Source organism: Plodia interpunctella, chromosome 5 (assembly GCF_027563975.2).
Source record: "Plodia interpunctella isolate USDA-ARS_2022_Savannah chromosome 5, ilPloInte3.2, whole genome shotgun sequence".
Taxonomy (NCBI): domain Eukaryota; kingdom Metazoa; phylum Arthropoda; class Insecta; order Lepidoptera; family Pyralidae; genus Plodia; species Plodia interpunctella.
The window spans coordinates 9,905,309-9,926,138 of record NC_071298.1 but is presented as its reverse complement, the minus strand read 5'-3'; the positions used below and the strand labels follow the sequence as shown (position 1 = coordinate 9,926,138).

The 20,830-nt window shown below is 32.8% G+C and overlaps 1 protein-coding gene across 4 annotated transcripts in view; it reads right to left on the bottom strand.

The window, feature by feature from the left end:
- N (Notch) overlaps positions 1 to 20,830 on the bottom strand; it is a 120,417-nt gene that overhangs the window by 59,112 nt on the left and 40,475 nt on the right. For all 4 annotated transcript variants that reach the window (XM_053744731.1, XM_053744732.1, XM_053744733.1 and 1 more), the window contains exon 2: positions 19,027 to 19,105. In XM_053744731.1, coding sequence (XP_053600706.1) covers positions 19,027 to 19,105 — 79 coding nt within the window. The remainder of the gene's footprint in view (positions 1 to 19,026; positions 19,106 to 20,830) is intronic.

The window sequence follows — 20,830 nt, the reverse complement described above, 5'->3', positions numbered from 1 at the left end:
ACAAAAGCATCATTACATTATGTAAAGTATAAGCTCTCGTATAATACGATATAAGATAGCTATAGATTTTTCTTTATGACTGCATAGCAAAAACTTGTATAATCTAATATCATTTCCATTTTCATTACAATGATATTATTCAGTGCAACGTGATTTAACATTTGAATTCTTCATATTTTTTAATATTAAAATTAAATTTATTAATTTGATTGTTTTAATTTTTCTAACGATGATAATTTACTTACAGTTTTCTTAGTCATGATCTTTAAACTTATCATCTTCAAAAACAGCTCGATCTTGGACATCAAAATTGATAACTCCATCTGATGCCTAAAAGGTGTTCGCGCGTCATATTATGCCATTATCTCTGATAGCATCTACACGTAGTCGTAACCTCGGCATTAGGTGCGCGTGCGCGTCGCTTCACGTTGGGATGGAGTACTTTAAATAGCGGTGTTATGGAATTTCAATTCGTTTCATGTTTTTAGCGTTCAATCAAAAAATATTTGAATATATACAAAATTCATTTTTGTACTCTTTATGTCATTCCGTTGGTCGTCAGACGTTTTTTTGCAGCTAAAGGTATGTTTTTGACAAATTGGTAACATCTTGTACCTTTGTTTGTTTGAAACACTGATTATTAATCTTTACATTATAGAAATCACTATCAATATAAACCTATTAATGCAAAACCTAAACAGATTTATGCAGATGATGCGGTTGATCTAACTCATATCACGACAAGTTGGTCACAACTGATGCAACGGCTAGGTATGCAAATTATCTTCGCAAGACGGAGGTCAATGGCCGGTTTGTTTGCGCAGACGCAGCATCCATCGCGACGTGCCCCGATTGGACCAATCGATTCGTAACGTACTCAGATAAGGTCAATGTCGATACGCCTTGATCTGCTACCGATTATATCTCGTCAAGCACAAAAAATAGATATCTATTTCTGATTGTAAGTAGCTTCTCGACTTGAATGTTCATGAGTTGACTTATACAAAGAAAGAACAAAGCCAAGATTGATTTTACTTTGAGAGAAAATTACATATTTACAATTTCAGAGTGACTTTTTGAGTGTTAACTTGAAAATCGTCAAAATATTATTTCTTTTACAATTTTAAGTCATAAAGATACCAATATCATTTTTATATCTTACACTATCCGAACCCCCAAAACTAGTTTAACCTTCAATTAGACGGTATCAATACAAATTATTAAATTATCCCATCATAAAGATCGAAGATCCAAAGCCCCATAATAAAAATCGCTTCATTTATCTCTTGAGGTTCAATTTGTTCACCAAACTAGTTTACTTCAGCAATAAAATCTGTTAATGGATCAACATTAATAAAGCGGCAAACAAAAAGAGACGACCACATTCAAATTTCTTTACAGCACCTCGAGATCAATTTATTGTGATCAAACTAGATATTTTTGATGACATCATAATACTCGTATTTTATAGCGCCAATAGACAGTGCACGAATAACAAGAAATAACATTGAATCGACTTTAAAATCAACAATTTTCTAATACGTACTGGTTTGAAAATCAAGTTAACAGATGTGGAATAAGGTTTACGAGCCATATAGCTTTAACCCGGAAATACAAATACCAAAATCTTGAAAAAGATTGTAAATAAGCTCATAGCGTCCCATTTCTATGCTAACTAACAACAATTCGATACGGATGACATTTAAAAGATGGTTATCAAGGAATTTAAGTCCAATAATCCTCAAGGTGTCCCGTATAATCTTAAAGACAAATAAATACCATTTGAATGACAATGAAAAAACGCTGATGAGGTTTTTAAGTAGGATAAACTTTCCAACAAGGTGCTATTGGACTTGGATTTATTCTAATCGGTTTATGAGAGGACCAAGATGTGTCCATTTCTTTTTAAAAGAATAGTAGGATATGTATTTAAACGTAAGTATCAAGATAGTTGCATAGAAAACTGTTATTGAATGCAACAAAAACTTTCCAAAAATCGCTAGTTCATTAAGTAGTATTTTATGTTGAGCCTGCATTAGCGCTCGGAAGACATTTTCTTAATGTTATAAAAGTATTTATCGTTTGAATGCAGGGATTTATTCAAATGAATCGGGTAATCGGTCGACAGCACCGTATTAACACTTATGCAGCTTTCGGTGGTCCCAAGTTAAGAGAGATGAGGAAATTAACAATAAATACATTGTGGAGGCAATCAATAGATTTGTTGAGAAAAATAACAATTTTTTTATCTTCAAAAGATTTAAATCTTATATTTATTAGATTTATTGGTATAAATAAGAAACCAATAACTCATAAGTTCGCACAATAGAACAGCTAAGATTAATTCGAATAGGGAAAACATTTGAAATGATATTACCAGAAAAAGATTTTTAAATTCACAAAATTTACCCTATTATTTATACAAGTTTTGTTGCTTATAATCGACAACTATTTATCGCTTTCCCCTTCAAATTTTACCAAATACTATGTATAAGTGTTTTACCAAACCTCATTTCAATTATATTAACATTCAACACCAGTACTTGTTTTAGAGCTTAGAGATATCAGGAATACGTAACCACTAATGGATATTCCTCCAAATTGGATGGTATTATACTTATATATCGATAATAGAATGAATTGAGTTTGGAGAATGCGTCGGAAATGATTAAAAATTAAGTAGCTGTTAACAAATTAAAGTTACGACCATTTCAGCTTGTTATGTCATCAAATATATTATTCAGGGTACGTATCATAAAATCTAACTTAATTAACGAAATATTTAGCAATGACACTACCACTTTCTCTAATATCGGTAATTTTATGGTACTTAATAGGTAGGCATGGGAGGTAATATAATTTTTGTTTATTCACATTGTACCTAATAAAGGATTTTTATTTCAAAATTTACATGACAAATTTATAAATGAGACATCAACAGAACAACTTTTAATTAGTTGTTAGTGAGGAATACATTGCTTAAACAAACAATAATATTGATGTTACATAAAGTGCGTGAAATTTTAAGCTCTCGATAGACGGCTCGATGTCATCTTCAAGATCATCAAAACGACCCGATCAATGGACTCAGATGAACTTAGCTAAAAAAGCATAGAGAATTCTTTAAAATAAACACTGCTGGAATCGGTTCGGTCCTCATCTCCAAGTGTTTACTTAGTAACACTCCGTTGTGTATAATCGATTTGTATGGGATGCACTACAGTCGCACAAAAACAAACTTTAAGTCGTGTGCTTTAAGTACAAAATCAAATACTATCTATTCGATGATCTTCAATAATAGTTTATGTAAATTGAATGGTATGCTTCAGCTAATAAGATTGATTTTACAAAAATATATATATTAAGATGGCATCCGCTATACGGTGTCAACCGAAAACAGTTTTTGGAGCACCACACGAAAAAAAACGGTTCTAAGACGAAACTAGCATCAACGGGAAGTCGTGATACAATTTAAATCCACAGCGATGATAATCCCACAAGAGTGGCTGAGAAAGTAGTTATACTGACGGCTAATTTAAAAATGGACAAAATTAATGAACTTTTGAAATCAATAACACCTTTAAAACGGAAATCCCTCAATTCATAAAGCAATATACCATATAAGTAATTTAAAGCTGCTTGATTGAAATTTAACATATTAAAACAGGACTGTCACAACTAAATAGAACCATAACATAAAATGAGTCACGATTTTTAATGATTCTAATGACACTTATCTATAACTAAATAGATATAAGCTATACTGCGAAACAAAGTGTCACGTACTCATATAAATGGACCTGACTGTTATTCGGATGCCAGAGATTAAAAAAGTATAGAAGAAGAAATGTAGAAACTGTTAGTATTATTAGAAAAACATGAACTACATACGTCTAAACAAAAACAGATGAAAATTTTCGAAATTTGGGCTCGTTGACCTGCCCCGTGCCCATCGATCAGCGCAGGGCGTGCCCGCTCAGCTTATGTTAAGTATTACCAATAATAACAGGTTGGATGCTCCAAGCCTCGAACAATATGTTACACTTTACGAGTGCCCTTACAATTGCACGGTTTACTGCTGACAAACAAGTTCAAGCCGTTTCTTTGGGCGAAATCCCTGTCATTATTGTCAGTAACTTAGGCCATAAATATTCCTGAAAGACCAAGCAGAACGTACATAAACTGGACTTGAAAATTTCGGTAGAGTTCAAAATTCTCAAGCAACATTTAAAGTAAAATTACAACGTTTAACAGGACATAACTCTAATTTGGTGCATTTAGCAGCAGCCGCATTTTGATGCGTCTATTTAACGGCACTAACGTTAAGTACTACTAAAAGTCACGCCATATATTTGTTAGACGCTTCATCTCGTACAATGTTTCCTTTAACGTGACAGCGTTGTTTATTTCCCCTATACGTTAATTGGCATCACTTATCACACTTACGTTAATACACTCCCAACCATCTCTCATTAAGTAGTGTAGTACCTTTTACCTGACAATTTGTTTACCAAATTAGTAGAACGGACATGAGAACTTAATATATATAGAGAAAATAATATATGCTGGCAAAATTATGAAAGAAAAATATTGATGTTAATACGAGCAGAGCTCAACAATCAGACGCAATCAATGTCAAAGGCGGGTCGGATGGAGAAGATATGCGTTTGCCATTAAAAAGCTGCTTTATAGTTGCTATGCAAATATTTCCAATACACCCACGGTCCTTCTAAGGGCCATAAAGAGTCGACTAAGTCGCGCATTTTGACAACAATGTTGTTTATATCGCATTAAATCCTTCCTTTTTGTGTCGCGGACCCTTTTGCCATTGTCCGTCAACGACGTACAGACCATTGGACTCCACCAGCTAATTGGAAATTATAGTGGTCCGTTTCAAGTGATTGCTATTGTAAATTATTGCAGCAGATCGTTGTGTTAAATCAGTCTGATTAATTGCTTACATAGATTGATAACATACACAGGTAACTGCATGATCATAGAATTCCAATTTAAACGTTTGTATTGACATACAATCACCATCATCAGCGTAAAGCGAAATATCGTCAACAAAGAGCTTGCACCATTTTCGTGACTTAAAATTCAGAAAATCGATAAAGATGTCATATTTTGTCATCTAAAGCTCAAAGTAGTTTTAGATCCACTTTTAGATCGTGCGTAAATAAATGGCGGTGCAGAGTAAACAGTGGATAAAGGTGTTTGTTACGGTCGACCATTTGTAATCTAAATCCTAAATTAGTTTGTTTTTTGTCGCGCGCCGCTCCGGGATTCCGAGCTCAGGACTGGAATGGTCACGTCTTGGCTCTATTAAAGTTGTAAAAAACTCGACAGTTTCTCATACTGGGATAGCTTATCTATCTAGATGACTTCGAAATTTTCATCACTTCCAAGATGAACAGATCTGGTAAGCCTAATTTTCTTTTTTTGTATGATTAAAAAATATGACAGAGTTAGCAGTAGATAGTATTCGTTTATACTAATTCCAATTTATTTTATAGTATATCTATAACTACAATGAAATTCTTATTATTCTCATGAAACAGACAAATATGAAATTTATCAATAACATTGCTAATTAAAATCATGTCCGATACACTAACAACATTGTATAATATGATACACAGAACATAAGGTGAGTAACCTCTGAACCAATGTCACGATATTTATGTAAATTGAAGCTCTCGACCTGAGAGCTGACATGATCTGACAAATGACGAAACGAGAGGTGCCTGAAGTTTCTATTGGAGGCCAGAGTTCGAATCCCGTGTCCATTGTCAAGCTATCGACGCATCTGACAATATGACAAGGTAAAAAAATTCGTTTGTATGTACTTTCGTCATAATATGTAGCGTTAATATTTTTTTTGTGATCAGGGAAAATGTCTACATGCTCATTATAGAAGTTAAGTGCAAAAGCTTGACAATTTTATCGTTAGCATCATTATTAAGTTCTTTATCGCTTCCTGGTCTACAGTTTCTTGTTTTGATAAACCTGAATCACAAATGATTTTCAAAGAAATGAGTAATGGAAGAAATAGAAGGGACATAACTATTGTTCCATCACGTATTTCTATTGCGTGATCAGTAGAGAAAGTAGGTAAACAAGACAAGAGTCATTAGGGAACATAATAGGACCAAGCCCGAACAATACTGCACCATGTACCGACAAAACCACACAACGTATAGTAAATTGATGAAGTTTTTAGAGTCTACCCAGCTTTGTCTTCCAACGTTCTATTCACAGTTTAATTAATGATTTTAGTCTGTTATTAGTGTATTGCAATTATGAGTTGAGAAACTTTAATTAGTTTTCATTCAATGTTGGAATGAAAATCCAATCGATGTTCGATGCTACCCAAAACTTTATGGACATACAATTTTTGAAAGTCATCAAGAAAATTCACTCAAATAACGAATGCAAAATCAAAATGTGCAAAAGAAGATGGCTAACATCAAATTTCTGATTTAAATTTAAATTATAATAAGATCCTGATTGACAACAAAAGACAGGCAAGAAAAGATGTTCGTATAGAGCCGCGTCGTGAGTTCTTCTGCTATTATTTCATTAGACGAATAATTGATAGTTAACATTTGTGTTGCAACCATTCAGATTAATAGCTCGTGTTACGCGTCAAAGTTAAAAGGCCGGCCTCCACCAATGCGGAGACAATTGGTGAGCTGATATTTATTCAAATAACTAATTAAATTTCGATGTTTACACTTCAGGGAATAGATGAGCTGTTTTCCAAGCAGCGCTGTGCAGTACGAGATTTAGTGGTATACGATACCAATCAAGAAAAAAGTGTATAAATTGTATCAATTCGATAGCCAAAACTTCCCATATACATTTCCGCCCTAGTTAGTATTACTGTTTAATTCTAGCTGAGAAATTACTTTCTTTCATAGTTTCTACATCTTCTCTTTGGTGGAGTCCACGCCTAATAGGTCGTGTTACGCGTCACTTTTAGAAAAGCTGTCTACATGAGTTTTATGGGTGGCAGACATGTTCCCGACTTTAGAATCAACTCTTGATTTACCAACACTTTGTTATGAATGAGTGATTATGTATATCGATTTATCATTTCGAAACTATTGTGTATTGTTATGAAGTTCAGGTGGACCATTAAAAGCATTTATAATAAATGAGAACGAGATATGATTTCATGCGATGAATTGGTTAATAAACTAATAATGAACTTGTGGAACTAAAAATCAAAAGAAAAGTTATGTAAGCAAATACATATGACACAAAAGACATTCTTAAAATTGTCTGCAAATATCCGGGTAAGACTACGTTGGGTAAAAATACACAGCTTTAAAACACCAAAAGATAACGACTTGAGTGGTCATAAACGAGACCAAATAAAAGGCTTCATACGTGTTCTAGTTAATCCTTCGTGCATTCATGCCGTCTTACAGTTAGTGGAGCCATTAAGACTAGCGACAGAAGATACGACGGTCGAAACTCTGAGAGACGTGCTTCACGGTATCGTGATAGGCCCTAGCTCAGGTGTATTTTCACATATAAATGCTTAAAACCACATATCACCATCAAAATCCTTATTAACATTTACCTAAAGTTCATTTTCCTCCATCTCTTTTATAAAAATGTATATTTTGTTTATATGTTTCAGAGTAAGTTCGAGTTCTTTATGGCCGGTATTGTCATCAAGATTTGGAAATGTGATACTGTCAGACAAAGGTAATCGTAAAAGTTCACGGTCAATGCTTTAAGCGTTTACACGGAAATATTCTTGATGTTATTCGAAGAAAGATTAAAGGTCGCGCCAAATGGATTCTGGTAACCTGTTTTAATTCTAAACTGAAATTTATTTTAATTGGCTACATAGAAAATAGAATTAAAATTGGCTAATAATTTATAATAGACATTCAATTTACAAGTGAAAAAAATTTTAGTTATCACCATTTTTCTAATAAATCACATTTAACTGTCAAATAGTTTTTTATCATTGAATTTTATAAAACGACTTTTTCAAGTTCTCAAATATCTAAAACAGGATGTTCAACGTAATCACATAGCAATGAAATACACTATAACTCAGGCTGAAGAAAGTTATGATAAATTACGAACTGTAGCTAAGCCGATAGTCGCAATGGTCGAGGGCATTAAAGTGTAACAAGCCGAACTAAATCGCATCGTTAGCGACAATACCATGATACAGATATCTGGGACGATTGCAGCGCACAATACAAACGAACTCCTTTTAAGGCCCAGCCAGAGTTCATTAAGTGCATCGTCTGAAAAGGCCTGATGTGATGCTGACTTGATGAGTGGAAATTTCGTTGCAAATATAAATATTTACCTTATAAGTTGTTCATGTTGTGTTGAATGGGCTCTTTGTCGGCACGGCAGTATCTGGTTCATCATTAGAAACTTGTATCTTTTTAAATAAATTTGTGCAGATTTCGTTGTACTCTTCGTAACGCATCCTAATTTCCATACGTCATTGCGTTATTAGCAAGAACGGAAAATAACATGTGACTTGAAACAAATCTAGCACCAGAGTTGGATGTACTAGAAGAAACGGTTAACCTTATACTCATATAGGATTATAGAATGAAATGATGATGATAATCTTCCATTATTATTTGTCAAAAAGCATTGTAAACATTAAATAAGTATTAGATTAGGATTTAAATGAGTAAAAGGAGGTCCATAAAGATTTCTTCAGGTCATTGTCGAAATTAACGTAAAGGTCAACAAAGCAATATGAAAACTAGTTTAGGTGCTGTTTGCGCAATTCACCATAGGATTCATTATTAAGGAAGTTAATTGAATAAACGGACAAGTGTGTTCTACTTTATAAGCTAAAGGACAAGGGAACGGTGGCCGTTCTAATAGTGATAGTACCAAATTTGCATTTTGGTAAATGGTGCCTTTTATTGTCAACGTGAATTAACTTTGATATTATTGCAATGATTTTGAAATATGTACTCACTTTTAAGTGCCTACTTCAATCACAACGGGGCTTCTTTCGGGAATGTAGTCACTCTTAATATTAAATGTTTTATGTTAATGAATGAACTTCACGAATCCAACAAAGAAACTTGACGAATTTTCATTATAGATAGATAGATATTTTGGTATTATACTCAAAAAACTTGAAGAATGTACTGAAATCATTTTTCTTAATAGTTTGATTAAAATTCGAATATGTGATCACACAACTGCAGTCGAAATGGGCGAAAATATGACTTGCTCGATTATAACAGCATAAAACCAGCATTTACCCCATATTTAGCAGCTTCCAAGTGAAATAACTCTGATTGTTACATCGCCATAAAACGACCGAAAACTAATTACACTCGAACAATTAGCATGGAAAGTAATACTTTTCGTTTTGCCGAAGTCGGATTGAAGTGAACTCGTTTTTATAAATACTTAATACAATACTTTTCTTATATCATAATAGCTGCAGTCGATTTGTGCTGTAATTGACTAAATAATCATAAGATAACATTTTGCCTAAGTAAAATCGATAACATAACGAAATAGAAAACATCATTTAAACAAAGGCTTTTGGGATGCATCCGACCGCAGACCGCTTTTAACAGACAGAAAACTTTTAGTAAGAAAAAAATAATATTGAAATTCTACCTGTCTCTATAAGAAAGGAAACAATAGATAGATAGATAGAAAACCTAAAAATGTAAAATAATGAAATTTGATTGCGAAACAAAAAAGAACATATGATCTTAAACACCTTCCAAGTACAATGCTAGAAGGTTGCAGTAGCTACTGAGAGTAACAAAACGATTGATCAAATCCATGAATGCACTGACATCTACGTTACATTATTCATAGCCATAAATTTTCAGATCAAGATAACGTCTGATTCTTCAAATGTATTCGTCCTTGCGAAACTCTAGTACCAGATGCTTTTAATCTAGATAGATTTATACTCAGTATAAAGCCTGGAGATTTAGAGACTAGACGAGCAATTGAAGCTAAAGACAACTTAAATTGTAAAATGGCACAAATTAAAGAGGCGGTATTATCTACAAAGAGAATAAGAATAAAATGACCTCTAAATCACATTTAACAAATACAACCATCATATTTGTAAAAAAAAAATACAAATGTAACGCACGGTCTATCTGACGTAATACTTTACAGCTGTAGTATAATTTCTGCAACATTTTGAAATTGATTTTTCCAAATCTCAAGGACATAAAAGATGTTTTTAGATAAGTAAAGTGCTGTAGATGATACTTTGCATCTGTACATTTAAAACTAGTAGTTTAACTAGCACTAGGCTGGAGCAGATGTTATCACATTTAACACGGCAACGCATGGATGCCTCCTGGGTGATTGTTATTCACTGTACGCGTGTATGTTTGTAGCAAGCTGCAATTAGTTGCTCAATAAATCTTTCTATATATTCCACTTAATTGGCTGTTATATAGGATGAGTCATCCTTGACTAAATTCTCTTCAACATCTATGTATGTGTCATTATTGTTTTGTTATGTTCTCATTACGTTATATATGATACCTATTAACTTATATATTATCATTGAAATTACTAGCTATGCCAAAAATTGCCTTATTTACCCATATATAAATTGAGGTCGGAAAAGTAATTTGACTATTATTACACTAAATTTTATCACCACAATGAATATTATAACAACAATTTCAGCATTTATCATAATATCTAGTAAGGCAACATAACTAATCCTTTAGTTATAATTCGTAATAAAATCTTTTTCATTCGTGCATTCACTGTGAAATTTTCTTCTTCCCCGGAATTATCGACACGCGTTATCGGGACAACACTACACTGCCCATGCGCATGGCGGCTCGACCATTGTTTCAAATTCGCAAAGAAACCGGTTCCACAGATAATGGTACGAAAATGATCGTCCACGCATGCCGTCTCGAGGAGAAATTCCATATCTTATTCTTATTTGGTTCCAAGAATGCCCGACCTTAGAAAAAGTATAGACGTCGCCTTATTTATGGTCAAAGGATTTAGGATTGAATTTTTTGGCAGGTTTTTTTGCTTCGATTCATAAATTCTATTTTGATATGACTCATAGCATCCATACGAATTCTAAAATACCCCATCAATATCAATACAGTTATTTTATTGATAAATATTTAATCAACGACAAGTTAAATTCTAAGCATCTCATTATTATAAAAGATTTCGAATCAAAGGTTACTTAAATTTAAATTAGAAAATTTTTTTTGCTTTAATTTTTTTTTATGTGCACCACAACGAATAACTTCGAAAGTAACTACCAATCTTCAACGTAAAAACACACAGAAAAAGCACTGAAGAAGAAGTGTTCAACAAGTCTAAACAAACCTTACAGTCTCCAAGACAACCAGGTAAATACTTTCTCAAGAATGTTTTATTTTGTAATTAAGAACGTTTATTATCAAGAACTATGTAAGGAATGTTAATTTGCGAATGCCTAAGTACTAAACGCTGTTGGTGGTTTCAAAAATGTTTCGGTGATCACAACGGACACTGATTTAAGTCCTTGCAATTTTGAGAAAAATGTATTACCGCGTATAATAAGACCAAAAAAGGGACGAGAAAAAAGTTAATATCTCAACAGAAACTACCGGCACGTAAAACGTGTACAGGCCACAGCACATCAACGTAGATAATCAATTTCATTACAATTTCGCTTCTATAATCAACGGCATAGAGGTCTGTGTTTCGACTTGACGTGCATTTGACTCCGTGATTTGACTGGATATACGGTTCTTTGCAACTTTAAGCTGTATTATGCCGTATTACGGATCAATTGGTGCTATAATGGTGTGTATTAAAAATCAATCATAGTCGATACAGAGTTGATACACGTAGGCAATTACCATTACATTGGGCTGAGCCTTATATCCTTGTTTTTTCTTTTTAAGTAACCGCAGTCTGCGATTAAAGGAATGAGAAAAGTTATCGATCATGGATGTAATTCAATGATAAAAAATAACTTTACCAAGATTATTGCTTTTTCAATGTAATTATTGAGTGTGGGTTCATTTGCTCAAATTGGAGTCCTTTTTAGTAGTGACATAAATATGTCCTCATTAAAGGAAAGGGTAATAAATAACTTTGATTTTATTGAGGAGCTCCAATATTTGAACAGCCTGAATTGGGGGCATCTCATTAGCAATATTTACTGCAAAAATATCAAGTCTAATAAGTACAAAATCAAAACATTACTACCCAATAGTACTATTAGAATCATAAATCACATATGGATCTAGATAATAATTTCTATCTTTCTCTTGATTTAATTAATTTATTCGTATGGCAATTTCAACAGTTGTTCTAATATCATAAAAAATCATAATATCAAACAATTATTTCAATTCTGAATCCAGCGTCATTTTTATCAGAGATAAGTCTACTGGACTTCCATGATTAAACACATCCCGCTTATTTATCTCGCATGTGTCTTCTATTTGTCTTCGACAAATTTATAATTTTAAGTATATTTGCTTTCAAAACAGTTATTAATTTATGACATCCTGATACGTTTCTCTGCACTTGTGATAATTAAATAACTAACCAGTCGGCGCACTGTTTGCTCTCACTTCTCATGACTTCAATACTAACAATCCTATAAAGTACTGAATTTAAATCTGGTTTTCTATTAAATAGGAAATTGAAATTTCTAACAGCACCAATAAATGTAAGCCTTGTGTATATAAAGTACACATAATAATGTATTCCAGTCAAATATTTTCATACAATTCTATGATCGAAAGTTCGAATATGTGACTGATTAATGCAAATTAATTAAAAATTCATCAAAGTGATCTGAGGACCCACTTATTGAAATTCTACGAATATAATATGCTCGGTATTTAATAAATAAAGAAATTTTCAATTATCATCATAATAAAGTAAGCAAATCTTATCAATTGTATAAAAGAGAAAATATCCGATGTCGAAACAAGTTTCAACATTGATTTCTGATTTATTTTATTAGTTTTTTCCATTTTACTAAAATGGTATCTTCTTTATTATTTATCAAATCAAATACACGCCGTAAATTGGAATATTCCAAAAGGCTTTCGCGCATTACATCGCTTTTTTATTGCGTGCGCAAGAGTTGATTTGCAAAACCAGTAGCTTAATGTCCCTGTTTATATTAAGACTGTAAATATATCGAGACGGACCGGTTTTGAGAACTATGATTAAGATACTTGTAAAATGCGACATAGACAAGAATCTTTTAGTAAAAGTATAGTAGATTACCATTCCACATATAAAACTAAAAAAATAGTGGTAGGAATAAGAAAATTAAGAAAACTAACTTGAAAGAGTTACTAACTACTGGCTAGTAATTGAACCAGTAAAATAATTGTGTAAATACATATTTATTTTACTTGTCAATGATTAATGCAAGAAATCTTACCAAATCTAATCCCTTGGATCCAGCAACAAATCTAATTATGCTTTTAAATAATTTCATTTATTTTAGATTTCAACCAAAGATCTCGATAAAAAAGATACATTACCAAGTCCTTATGAAAACATAAATAAAAGGTATATTTTTTTCTAGCTTCATGATGTAACAATTCTCGAAACTATAATTTTACTTCCCACGGCCTCGACATCTCAAAATTTGAGGAAGTGCTACCATTATCTTCTAAAGTAAGTCAAACAAAGAAAAAGACCTATCTTGCACTCTGGGTGTAACAAGGCAGCCTGCGATAGTAATTTGACTTAATGCACTTCTTAGTACTCTCTCCTTTATTATAAACGCATTTGATTTAATGCATCGGTTGCATAACGTTGGTCATTTAGAAGTCGATGACAGGATTTTTCTGATTAGATCAAAAGATATCTTTACGAGTAATTCTGAAACTAATTTTGTATTGCCTGTACTGGATATGACTGAAAAGCCGCAAGAATAGAAAATTCATGGACGAATATTAAATACTATAATCCATACAAGGTAATATGGAAACTATGCTAGTTCAGTACGTGATAGGATTAAAATAAAGTAACTGTTTGCTATAGAGCACAGATTCCAACATCGTTTTAACAATCCAATTTGACCTGTTTATATTATTAGAGCACTATATCCTTAGAAGAACAAGTAGATCCAACAATCAAATATTCTATTCAATTCAGATTTGAATTGCAGAATTACACTTCGGGTTTTAGTTTACGTAACGTTTCGTGTGAAGCCACTGAATTCATAGTAAACCCATAGAACTGACAAAAACGCATTATTTTGTCCTGTGCACATTACAAGGTTACTTCTTTTTCAGTTATTTTATTTTAATTTCGTTTTGTATACGTTCATGGATTTTGTATGCTACAACCATTTTAGAAGGTAACATATCTAGTTGTTTTATTATTTCTATTTCGGTGTTAGCTAATGTCCTTTACGTCTGTTTTATTGGTAATGTTTCTCGCATAAAACCACAGTCACCATCTATTATAACGTTTTGTAATCTAGTCCCATAAAACTTTACAACGGCAATTTAAGCCCTGATTTACATTTTACTACGAAACTCTATCTGGCATTAAAATATATCATTATATCAATCATCAGGTATATTTCTAATTTGACAATAGTTAGCGGTCATTATGAAAACTTTTACTGCCAAATAAAATAGGTGCATGGCGTATCTGAAATTATTACCAATCATTCGCATAAAACTAACGTTATTTATATGCCAAGTTAAAATGAAAATAACACAAAAACAAGCATTTATAGTGATCATGGCTCCCATCAATATTCCTTTCTATGATGATAATTATTTCCCTTAAGACATCAGTAAAGTCATGTAAGATGGAGATTATACAGTTTGGAGCATAACAATCAACAAACAAATAACGTTTTCGTGAGTGCCTCAACGTGTGCGCTGCCCAAGGGTCACAGGTTCACTTCCCGTGCACTATTCTTGGAAATTGAAGCACTTTTGGTACAAGTATCGGTGTTTGTGTAAAATTGCCGGTTTTATTAGATTCTGCCGGTACGTTGTGTCCGTTTAATGTTTTGTAACATGTTATATCTGGCCCTGGTGGCTTTACGGTCGAAGTAGTTACACAAATCTAAAAATACGACGGAGCGTGTGAACCTCATAGCGTAACATTTCTTTAATTCGTCAAGAAATATGTTTGATCCTAAATTGTGGATATCAATATTATTCAAGAATCTAATATGAGAGACAGGTGCAATCTTGTCTATGACGATGAAAAATGGTAAACAAAATAAAAAGACAACATATAGGCACATAATTAGACGTATTATATAGTTACTTTAGTTTTATCATCTATTTCTAATTTCTTTTATCCCGCCCGAGAGAATCTCTAGACGCCTGTCCAAATTGGTTCCGATAATATGAAGCCATTGTTCTAATAAGATATAAAACAAAATTATTGATCCATCCTTTAACCCAATAATAACCGACGAATTAGAATCAATATTCTATAAACGTTAAGCATTATGTGCCTCATTCCATAATGTTACGGACAACAAATTTTGTAAAGATAATGTAGTCACGTGCCGTAGAGAAGGGTGCCTAATTGTTATGTCTGTTTGATACAATCCCAAATCCATCTCTGTCCCTTTTATAATTCACATGAATGGACTTGTGAGAACATGAAACGTGTGAATTATTGGTAATTTTGAATTTATATGCTCATCATTTTGACAACGTTTTGGGAGAGGTAATGGAGTTACAATAAAATCGTTAAAAATGTTAACTTTTGGATATGATTTTGAATCAGCTGTATAATGCACTTTTGTGAAGACATTAATGCAGATGTCATACACTTCAACCCTCATCAAAATTTTGCATTTAACACTCCAATAAAATCAGCATATAATCTGTCTCTTTATGAAAACTCAGTTGTACAATAACTGATTATTTTATTTATCTAATATGTATTATTTTATTTATGTAATATGAGATTATTAGTTTAGGAATTAAAGAGTAGTACACATAGTATATAAAGTTTCTTCCCGCTGTCTGTCTGTCCCTATGTATGCTTCGATCTTTAAAACTACGCAACACAACTAGAGAAGCCGGGACGGGCCGCTAGTAAGATATAAATTTCTTCAACATTTTCATGTGAATCTTGCTCTGGTTTGCAAATGGATCTAGGAATGCAGGTTCACATAGTTCCACATCATCAGTGACATATCAGCCGGAATGGGGCCGCCGCCCACCACAGTTCACCGACACTGGACGCCGGGCTATTGTCATCTGTGTCTATGCATCTGAAGGAGATTTCAATTCCGAATTAGACTGTATCAAGTTAATGACCTCCTATTAACAACCACAGTAAAATGAATTTTAAGTGTTAATACTAATGATAGCACTAAGCATTAAGCTTGTATCGTGGGTCTGAAGGACACAAGCACAGCAACGAACAAAACAATACCAGAACAGACAAATATATCTGATCCCAAATATAAATATTAGCCCGCATTGGGGATCGAAGCCAAGACAGAAGTTTGTTACGCCGTTTCTTATGCACTTGCGCTTTGGAAGTCGGCGGTAGATTATTTTTTTTAGTAAATTTTGACGTCAATAATCTTATGTTGAATAAAGAATTTTGAATGTCAATTTGAGGGCCTCCAGATGATACGGGCGTGATGACCACTACGTCAATGAAATAAATATAAGAGATATTCATTTGGATGGAAAAACTGGAAGTAAATTAATTTCATTAGTCAAATTAGCCACCGGTGAACTCCACGACTATGCGAAAAGACACTGAAATAAACCAAATAACGATCCATTTATCGACCAAACAATACTGATCAAACTCACAAACGGATGCGCTCCATACCGAGTCAGAGTAAATATGTGTAGCGTACAATATCCTTAAAAGGTGCTCCATGGCCGTATGAGGATATGGTTTTAATGAGCATCGCCAATGAGGGAACAAAGGCTGTGAAGTGGCTGGTCCAGGTGTGAAGGTGAGATGAGAGACAAAAGAGATCAGTAGTGTATCAGAAGCAATGTGATTTTTCACTGGAACTTTCACATTATGCGGATTTGAATCATTAGAAATCATTGAGTTAACTAACGGTTAGTATATGTCAGATTATTATAAGCACAAGAGATTGGTGATCCAAATTACGAAGAACCTACCATTATCTAAAAGGCTTTCGGGTAATTGAGTAAAAACTAAAGAAAAAAGATACTCTTGACACGTTATAAATATGAGGAGCGCGTGAAATGAAGAAGAAATAAGAAGGAAACCAAAAAATGCAGACCCTAAGCTTCAAAGCTCTGCGGCTGAGGAAAAACCTGGGAAAATGTTAAGACATGTAATGTCATGATCAGTAATTAAGTTATTATCATTATTTTCTAAGTGTATTAAAATGCAAAAACACAAGATTACTAAAACAATACTATATTTAAATTCCATCTAGTATTTTCTCTAAAGGGTAGTGCATGTGCGAATTCCACTGACAAGGCTATCAGATATGTGCTGTCTGAAATGCATTATTGTATGCAACGAGTTCGAGTGGGCGTGCAGTATTATGATCTGGCGCGGAGGATTGATGACGGGGAAGTTGCATTTGTTGTGATTATTTATAGTTTATTATGATTTTATTTAAAGCAGCGTAGTTGTGTTGATTTTTCCAATGTCCATTATAAAAGTCGGGTTAATATTAAATCCGTGTTATTCTGCTAAAACAGTATAAATAACATAATAATGTACTTACAAAAAAAAATGTGATGCATTTTATGTTTCAAAATCAATATGACAAATTGATTTCAAAAATATATATTATTTTGAGATTTTCAATTTCACAGATAAATTTAATAGAAACTGAGTAGATGTATGTAGATCCCGTAGATAATTTTGCAATTGAATATAAATAAGGATATAAGTATCGTCCAAAACAGACATAAATGCCAAATAAATATAGATCCAGTACAAGATCAACATCATTTAAAGTTAGGAAGGTTATTTACTGACATTTCTGAACGACCATCGTCCCAACTTGATAACGCTGAGTATTCGCATTATGAAACTGCAAAATCACGAGCCACTCATATAAATTGATAAAAAATAACGTCAAATATGCAGTCAATCCAAATTGAGACGGTATTAAAAGGTGCATTAGCATAGCTTTTGTGAGCGATGGAGGCTGTTTCGATAATCTTAACAAAGGATTGTAGTTGATTGACTAAGTCAAAAGATTTGGTATTCGATTTAATATATACTGATTTTACTAAGAGCTGAATTGCACCAATAAACAAATTACGCCATTTTATCTAAACTTCCATCGGCGACACCCAGGTTTAAGTCAACGTCAAAGTTGACTGGTGAAACTCATACTAAAAGTTATACCTAAATAAAGAAATAAGCAGACAACGAAAACAATAATTGCTTAAATAAATCGAGTCCTGAAATAATCAGACACCTGCAATCTGATAACGCAATAATATAAAGAAGAAGAAATTCTAATCGTTATAAATTAAAAATAACTTCAAACATTTGTCCAAAAATTGCACAAATACATTTGTGGTCCAAAAATATTGATCCAATATACAAAAACCATAAGCAGTCAACCGTTTTTTTATGCAATTAGGGCCATTTCAACCGAAGGGCTTGCACATCTGTCCGACACTCGACACACCGGGTCCGATAGGGGCACATAAAGACCCCAGTTTGATACCAAAGCTGATATTACGCTTGACAAACAAAATATTGTTATAATGTAACGTTATAGAACTCAGAATGAAATGAATTCACTATATTGAAATACGATGGTTAAGAAAATAGCTGTTAGATGAAACGTTGAAACACTTACACAATTAACGTAAATAACAAATCTTGAAAATTAGAAATACCTAGATATTCGTATGGCTACATAAAAAAGCATTTAAAATAGTAACGGTCATCTTTAAATACCATCATATAATTGCAACTTTGAATCTTGTGTTGGCATAAATTAATAACGCTATATTTTAGAATGTTACGCCAAAAGTTTTGTAATTTATTACATTGGATAACATAACAATTGAAGATGATACTTACTTGCAGAAGTATTCTCCCCGAGGTGACGAGAGACAGATCCCGCCATTTTTGCACGGAGAGGGAGAACAGGACACAAAACCTGAAACAAAAGAACATACATAAGAAATGTGGGCATTTTGACTTGATTTATTATGATCTTAAAGAACGTTTAGCCACTCAACATGTCATTTTATACAAAGGAATCGAAGTTGATGACGTTTTGACGAAACCATCTTTTGTTTTAAACATCATTAGTAATATTTTGAAGCGTTAAGAAATATCAAGATTAAAACATTTGAATCTGTAGATCTTTGTAGATATCATCCAAGCGAAAGAATATTTTATGCAAATACATACAGTGTCGACATCCCAAAACAAATAAAAGAAAACACTGATCGATTGTTGGCGCGAAATTCGTATTGATAGCAATCAGATACATCCCGTACAGTCAACAGCACAACAACTGCCCAAATTCACTTCAAATTCGCTGTTATTGCCGTTGCATTAAGTTAAATGGTTAACTGGTGAGAGGTGACTTTACTTGCAAAAGAAAGATTTGTATCAGCAATAATAATTGTGTAAAATTAACATAGATGTATGTATCTGATATGGCTTGCCACACAGATTGAGAAAATATTGTGATTGTGGTCTGACAACTAGGGATGCTGAAGACAGTGCGAAGTGGGCGTCGTACGACCAAATTGTGGAATCAATTACATGTAACGATATTCCCGATCCGAAACGACATTGGAACCAGCAAAAATTGAGTGTCTACGATTTCATGAAAGGCCGGTAACGCTCCTTTAAGGTTTAAAGAATTTATTTTCTCAAAAGAATTACATAATTCACTTACCGAGAAAATACAAAGATATAATTAAACTATTGTACGTACCTAATCAATAAGATTTTACATATCTTTCGTGCCATCTGGACATATTTGCACTATATAAACTATCACTGATGACACATCACTTAACAATAAACAAAATAAAATGCAATGCAGCTAAAAATTAGGATTTCGGTATTAACTTTTAAACGAAACATTTCATTATTTTTTTTTTTTTTTTTTCTTTTTCTTTTTATGTGAAGCAAGCATCTGAACATAAAATACTCTTAAAATCAATGAGCAAGTAACAAAGAGGGTAGACTGCATTCGTGTTCTAAAGACAACTACTTACACTTGTTTATTAAGGCGTGTACATTAGTGTATAAGCTGTAGCGGAATAGCATATTTCTATAACGAGTGATATATTTTTGCAAATTTAACAGTGATCTATAATTAGTTTATAACATAATTCAAATCACTATAATTATACGTATCAATATCAATCTCAATATCCCTATCACAATATATTATTTATTAGTAAAACGTTACATACTTATATAAATGCAAGTATAAATATTTAACATATATTATAAGAATTTGCTTTTTATACTTATTTTACATATATATATACTATATTTATACACATTATTATGAGAGGTCCTTTAATATGTGACTTTTTAGCAACTTTTTAAATGTGAAAAGTGATTTCGATTCTTTTATATCCTTTGGCAATTTGTTATAAAACTGTGCACCTTCATACATAATATTCTTTTTTCCATAGTTAGTCCTGGGAGTTCTTAAATATATGTTATTGGCTTGTCTAGTAATACGTTTTTGGATTTGTATCTTTTTTGTGAAGTTTATGTGCGAGTGTATATCTTTGGTGAGAATCTTTCTTATTAAAACACATGTGCTATATTTATACAGTTGCCGGAGATTGAGCAGCTTCGTTTCTTTATAAATTGTCATTGTTGGTGTTAAATAGGCATATTTAAATAA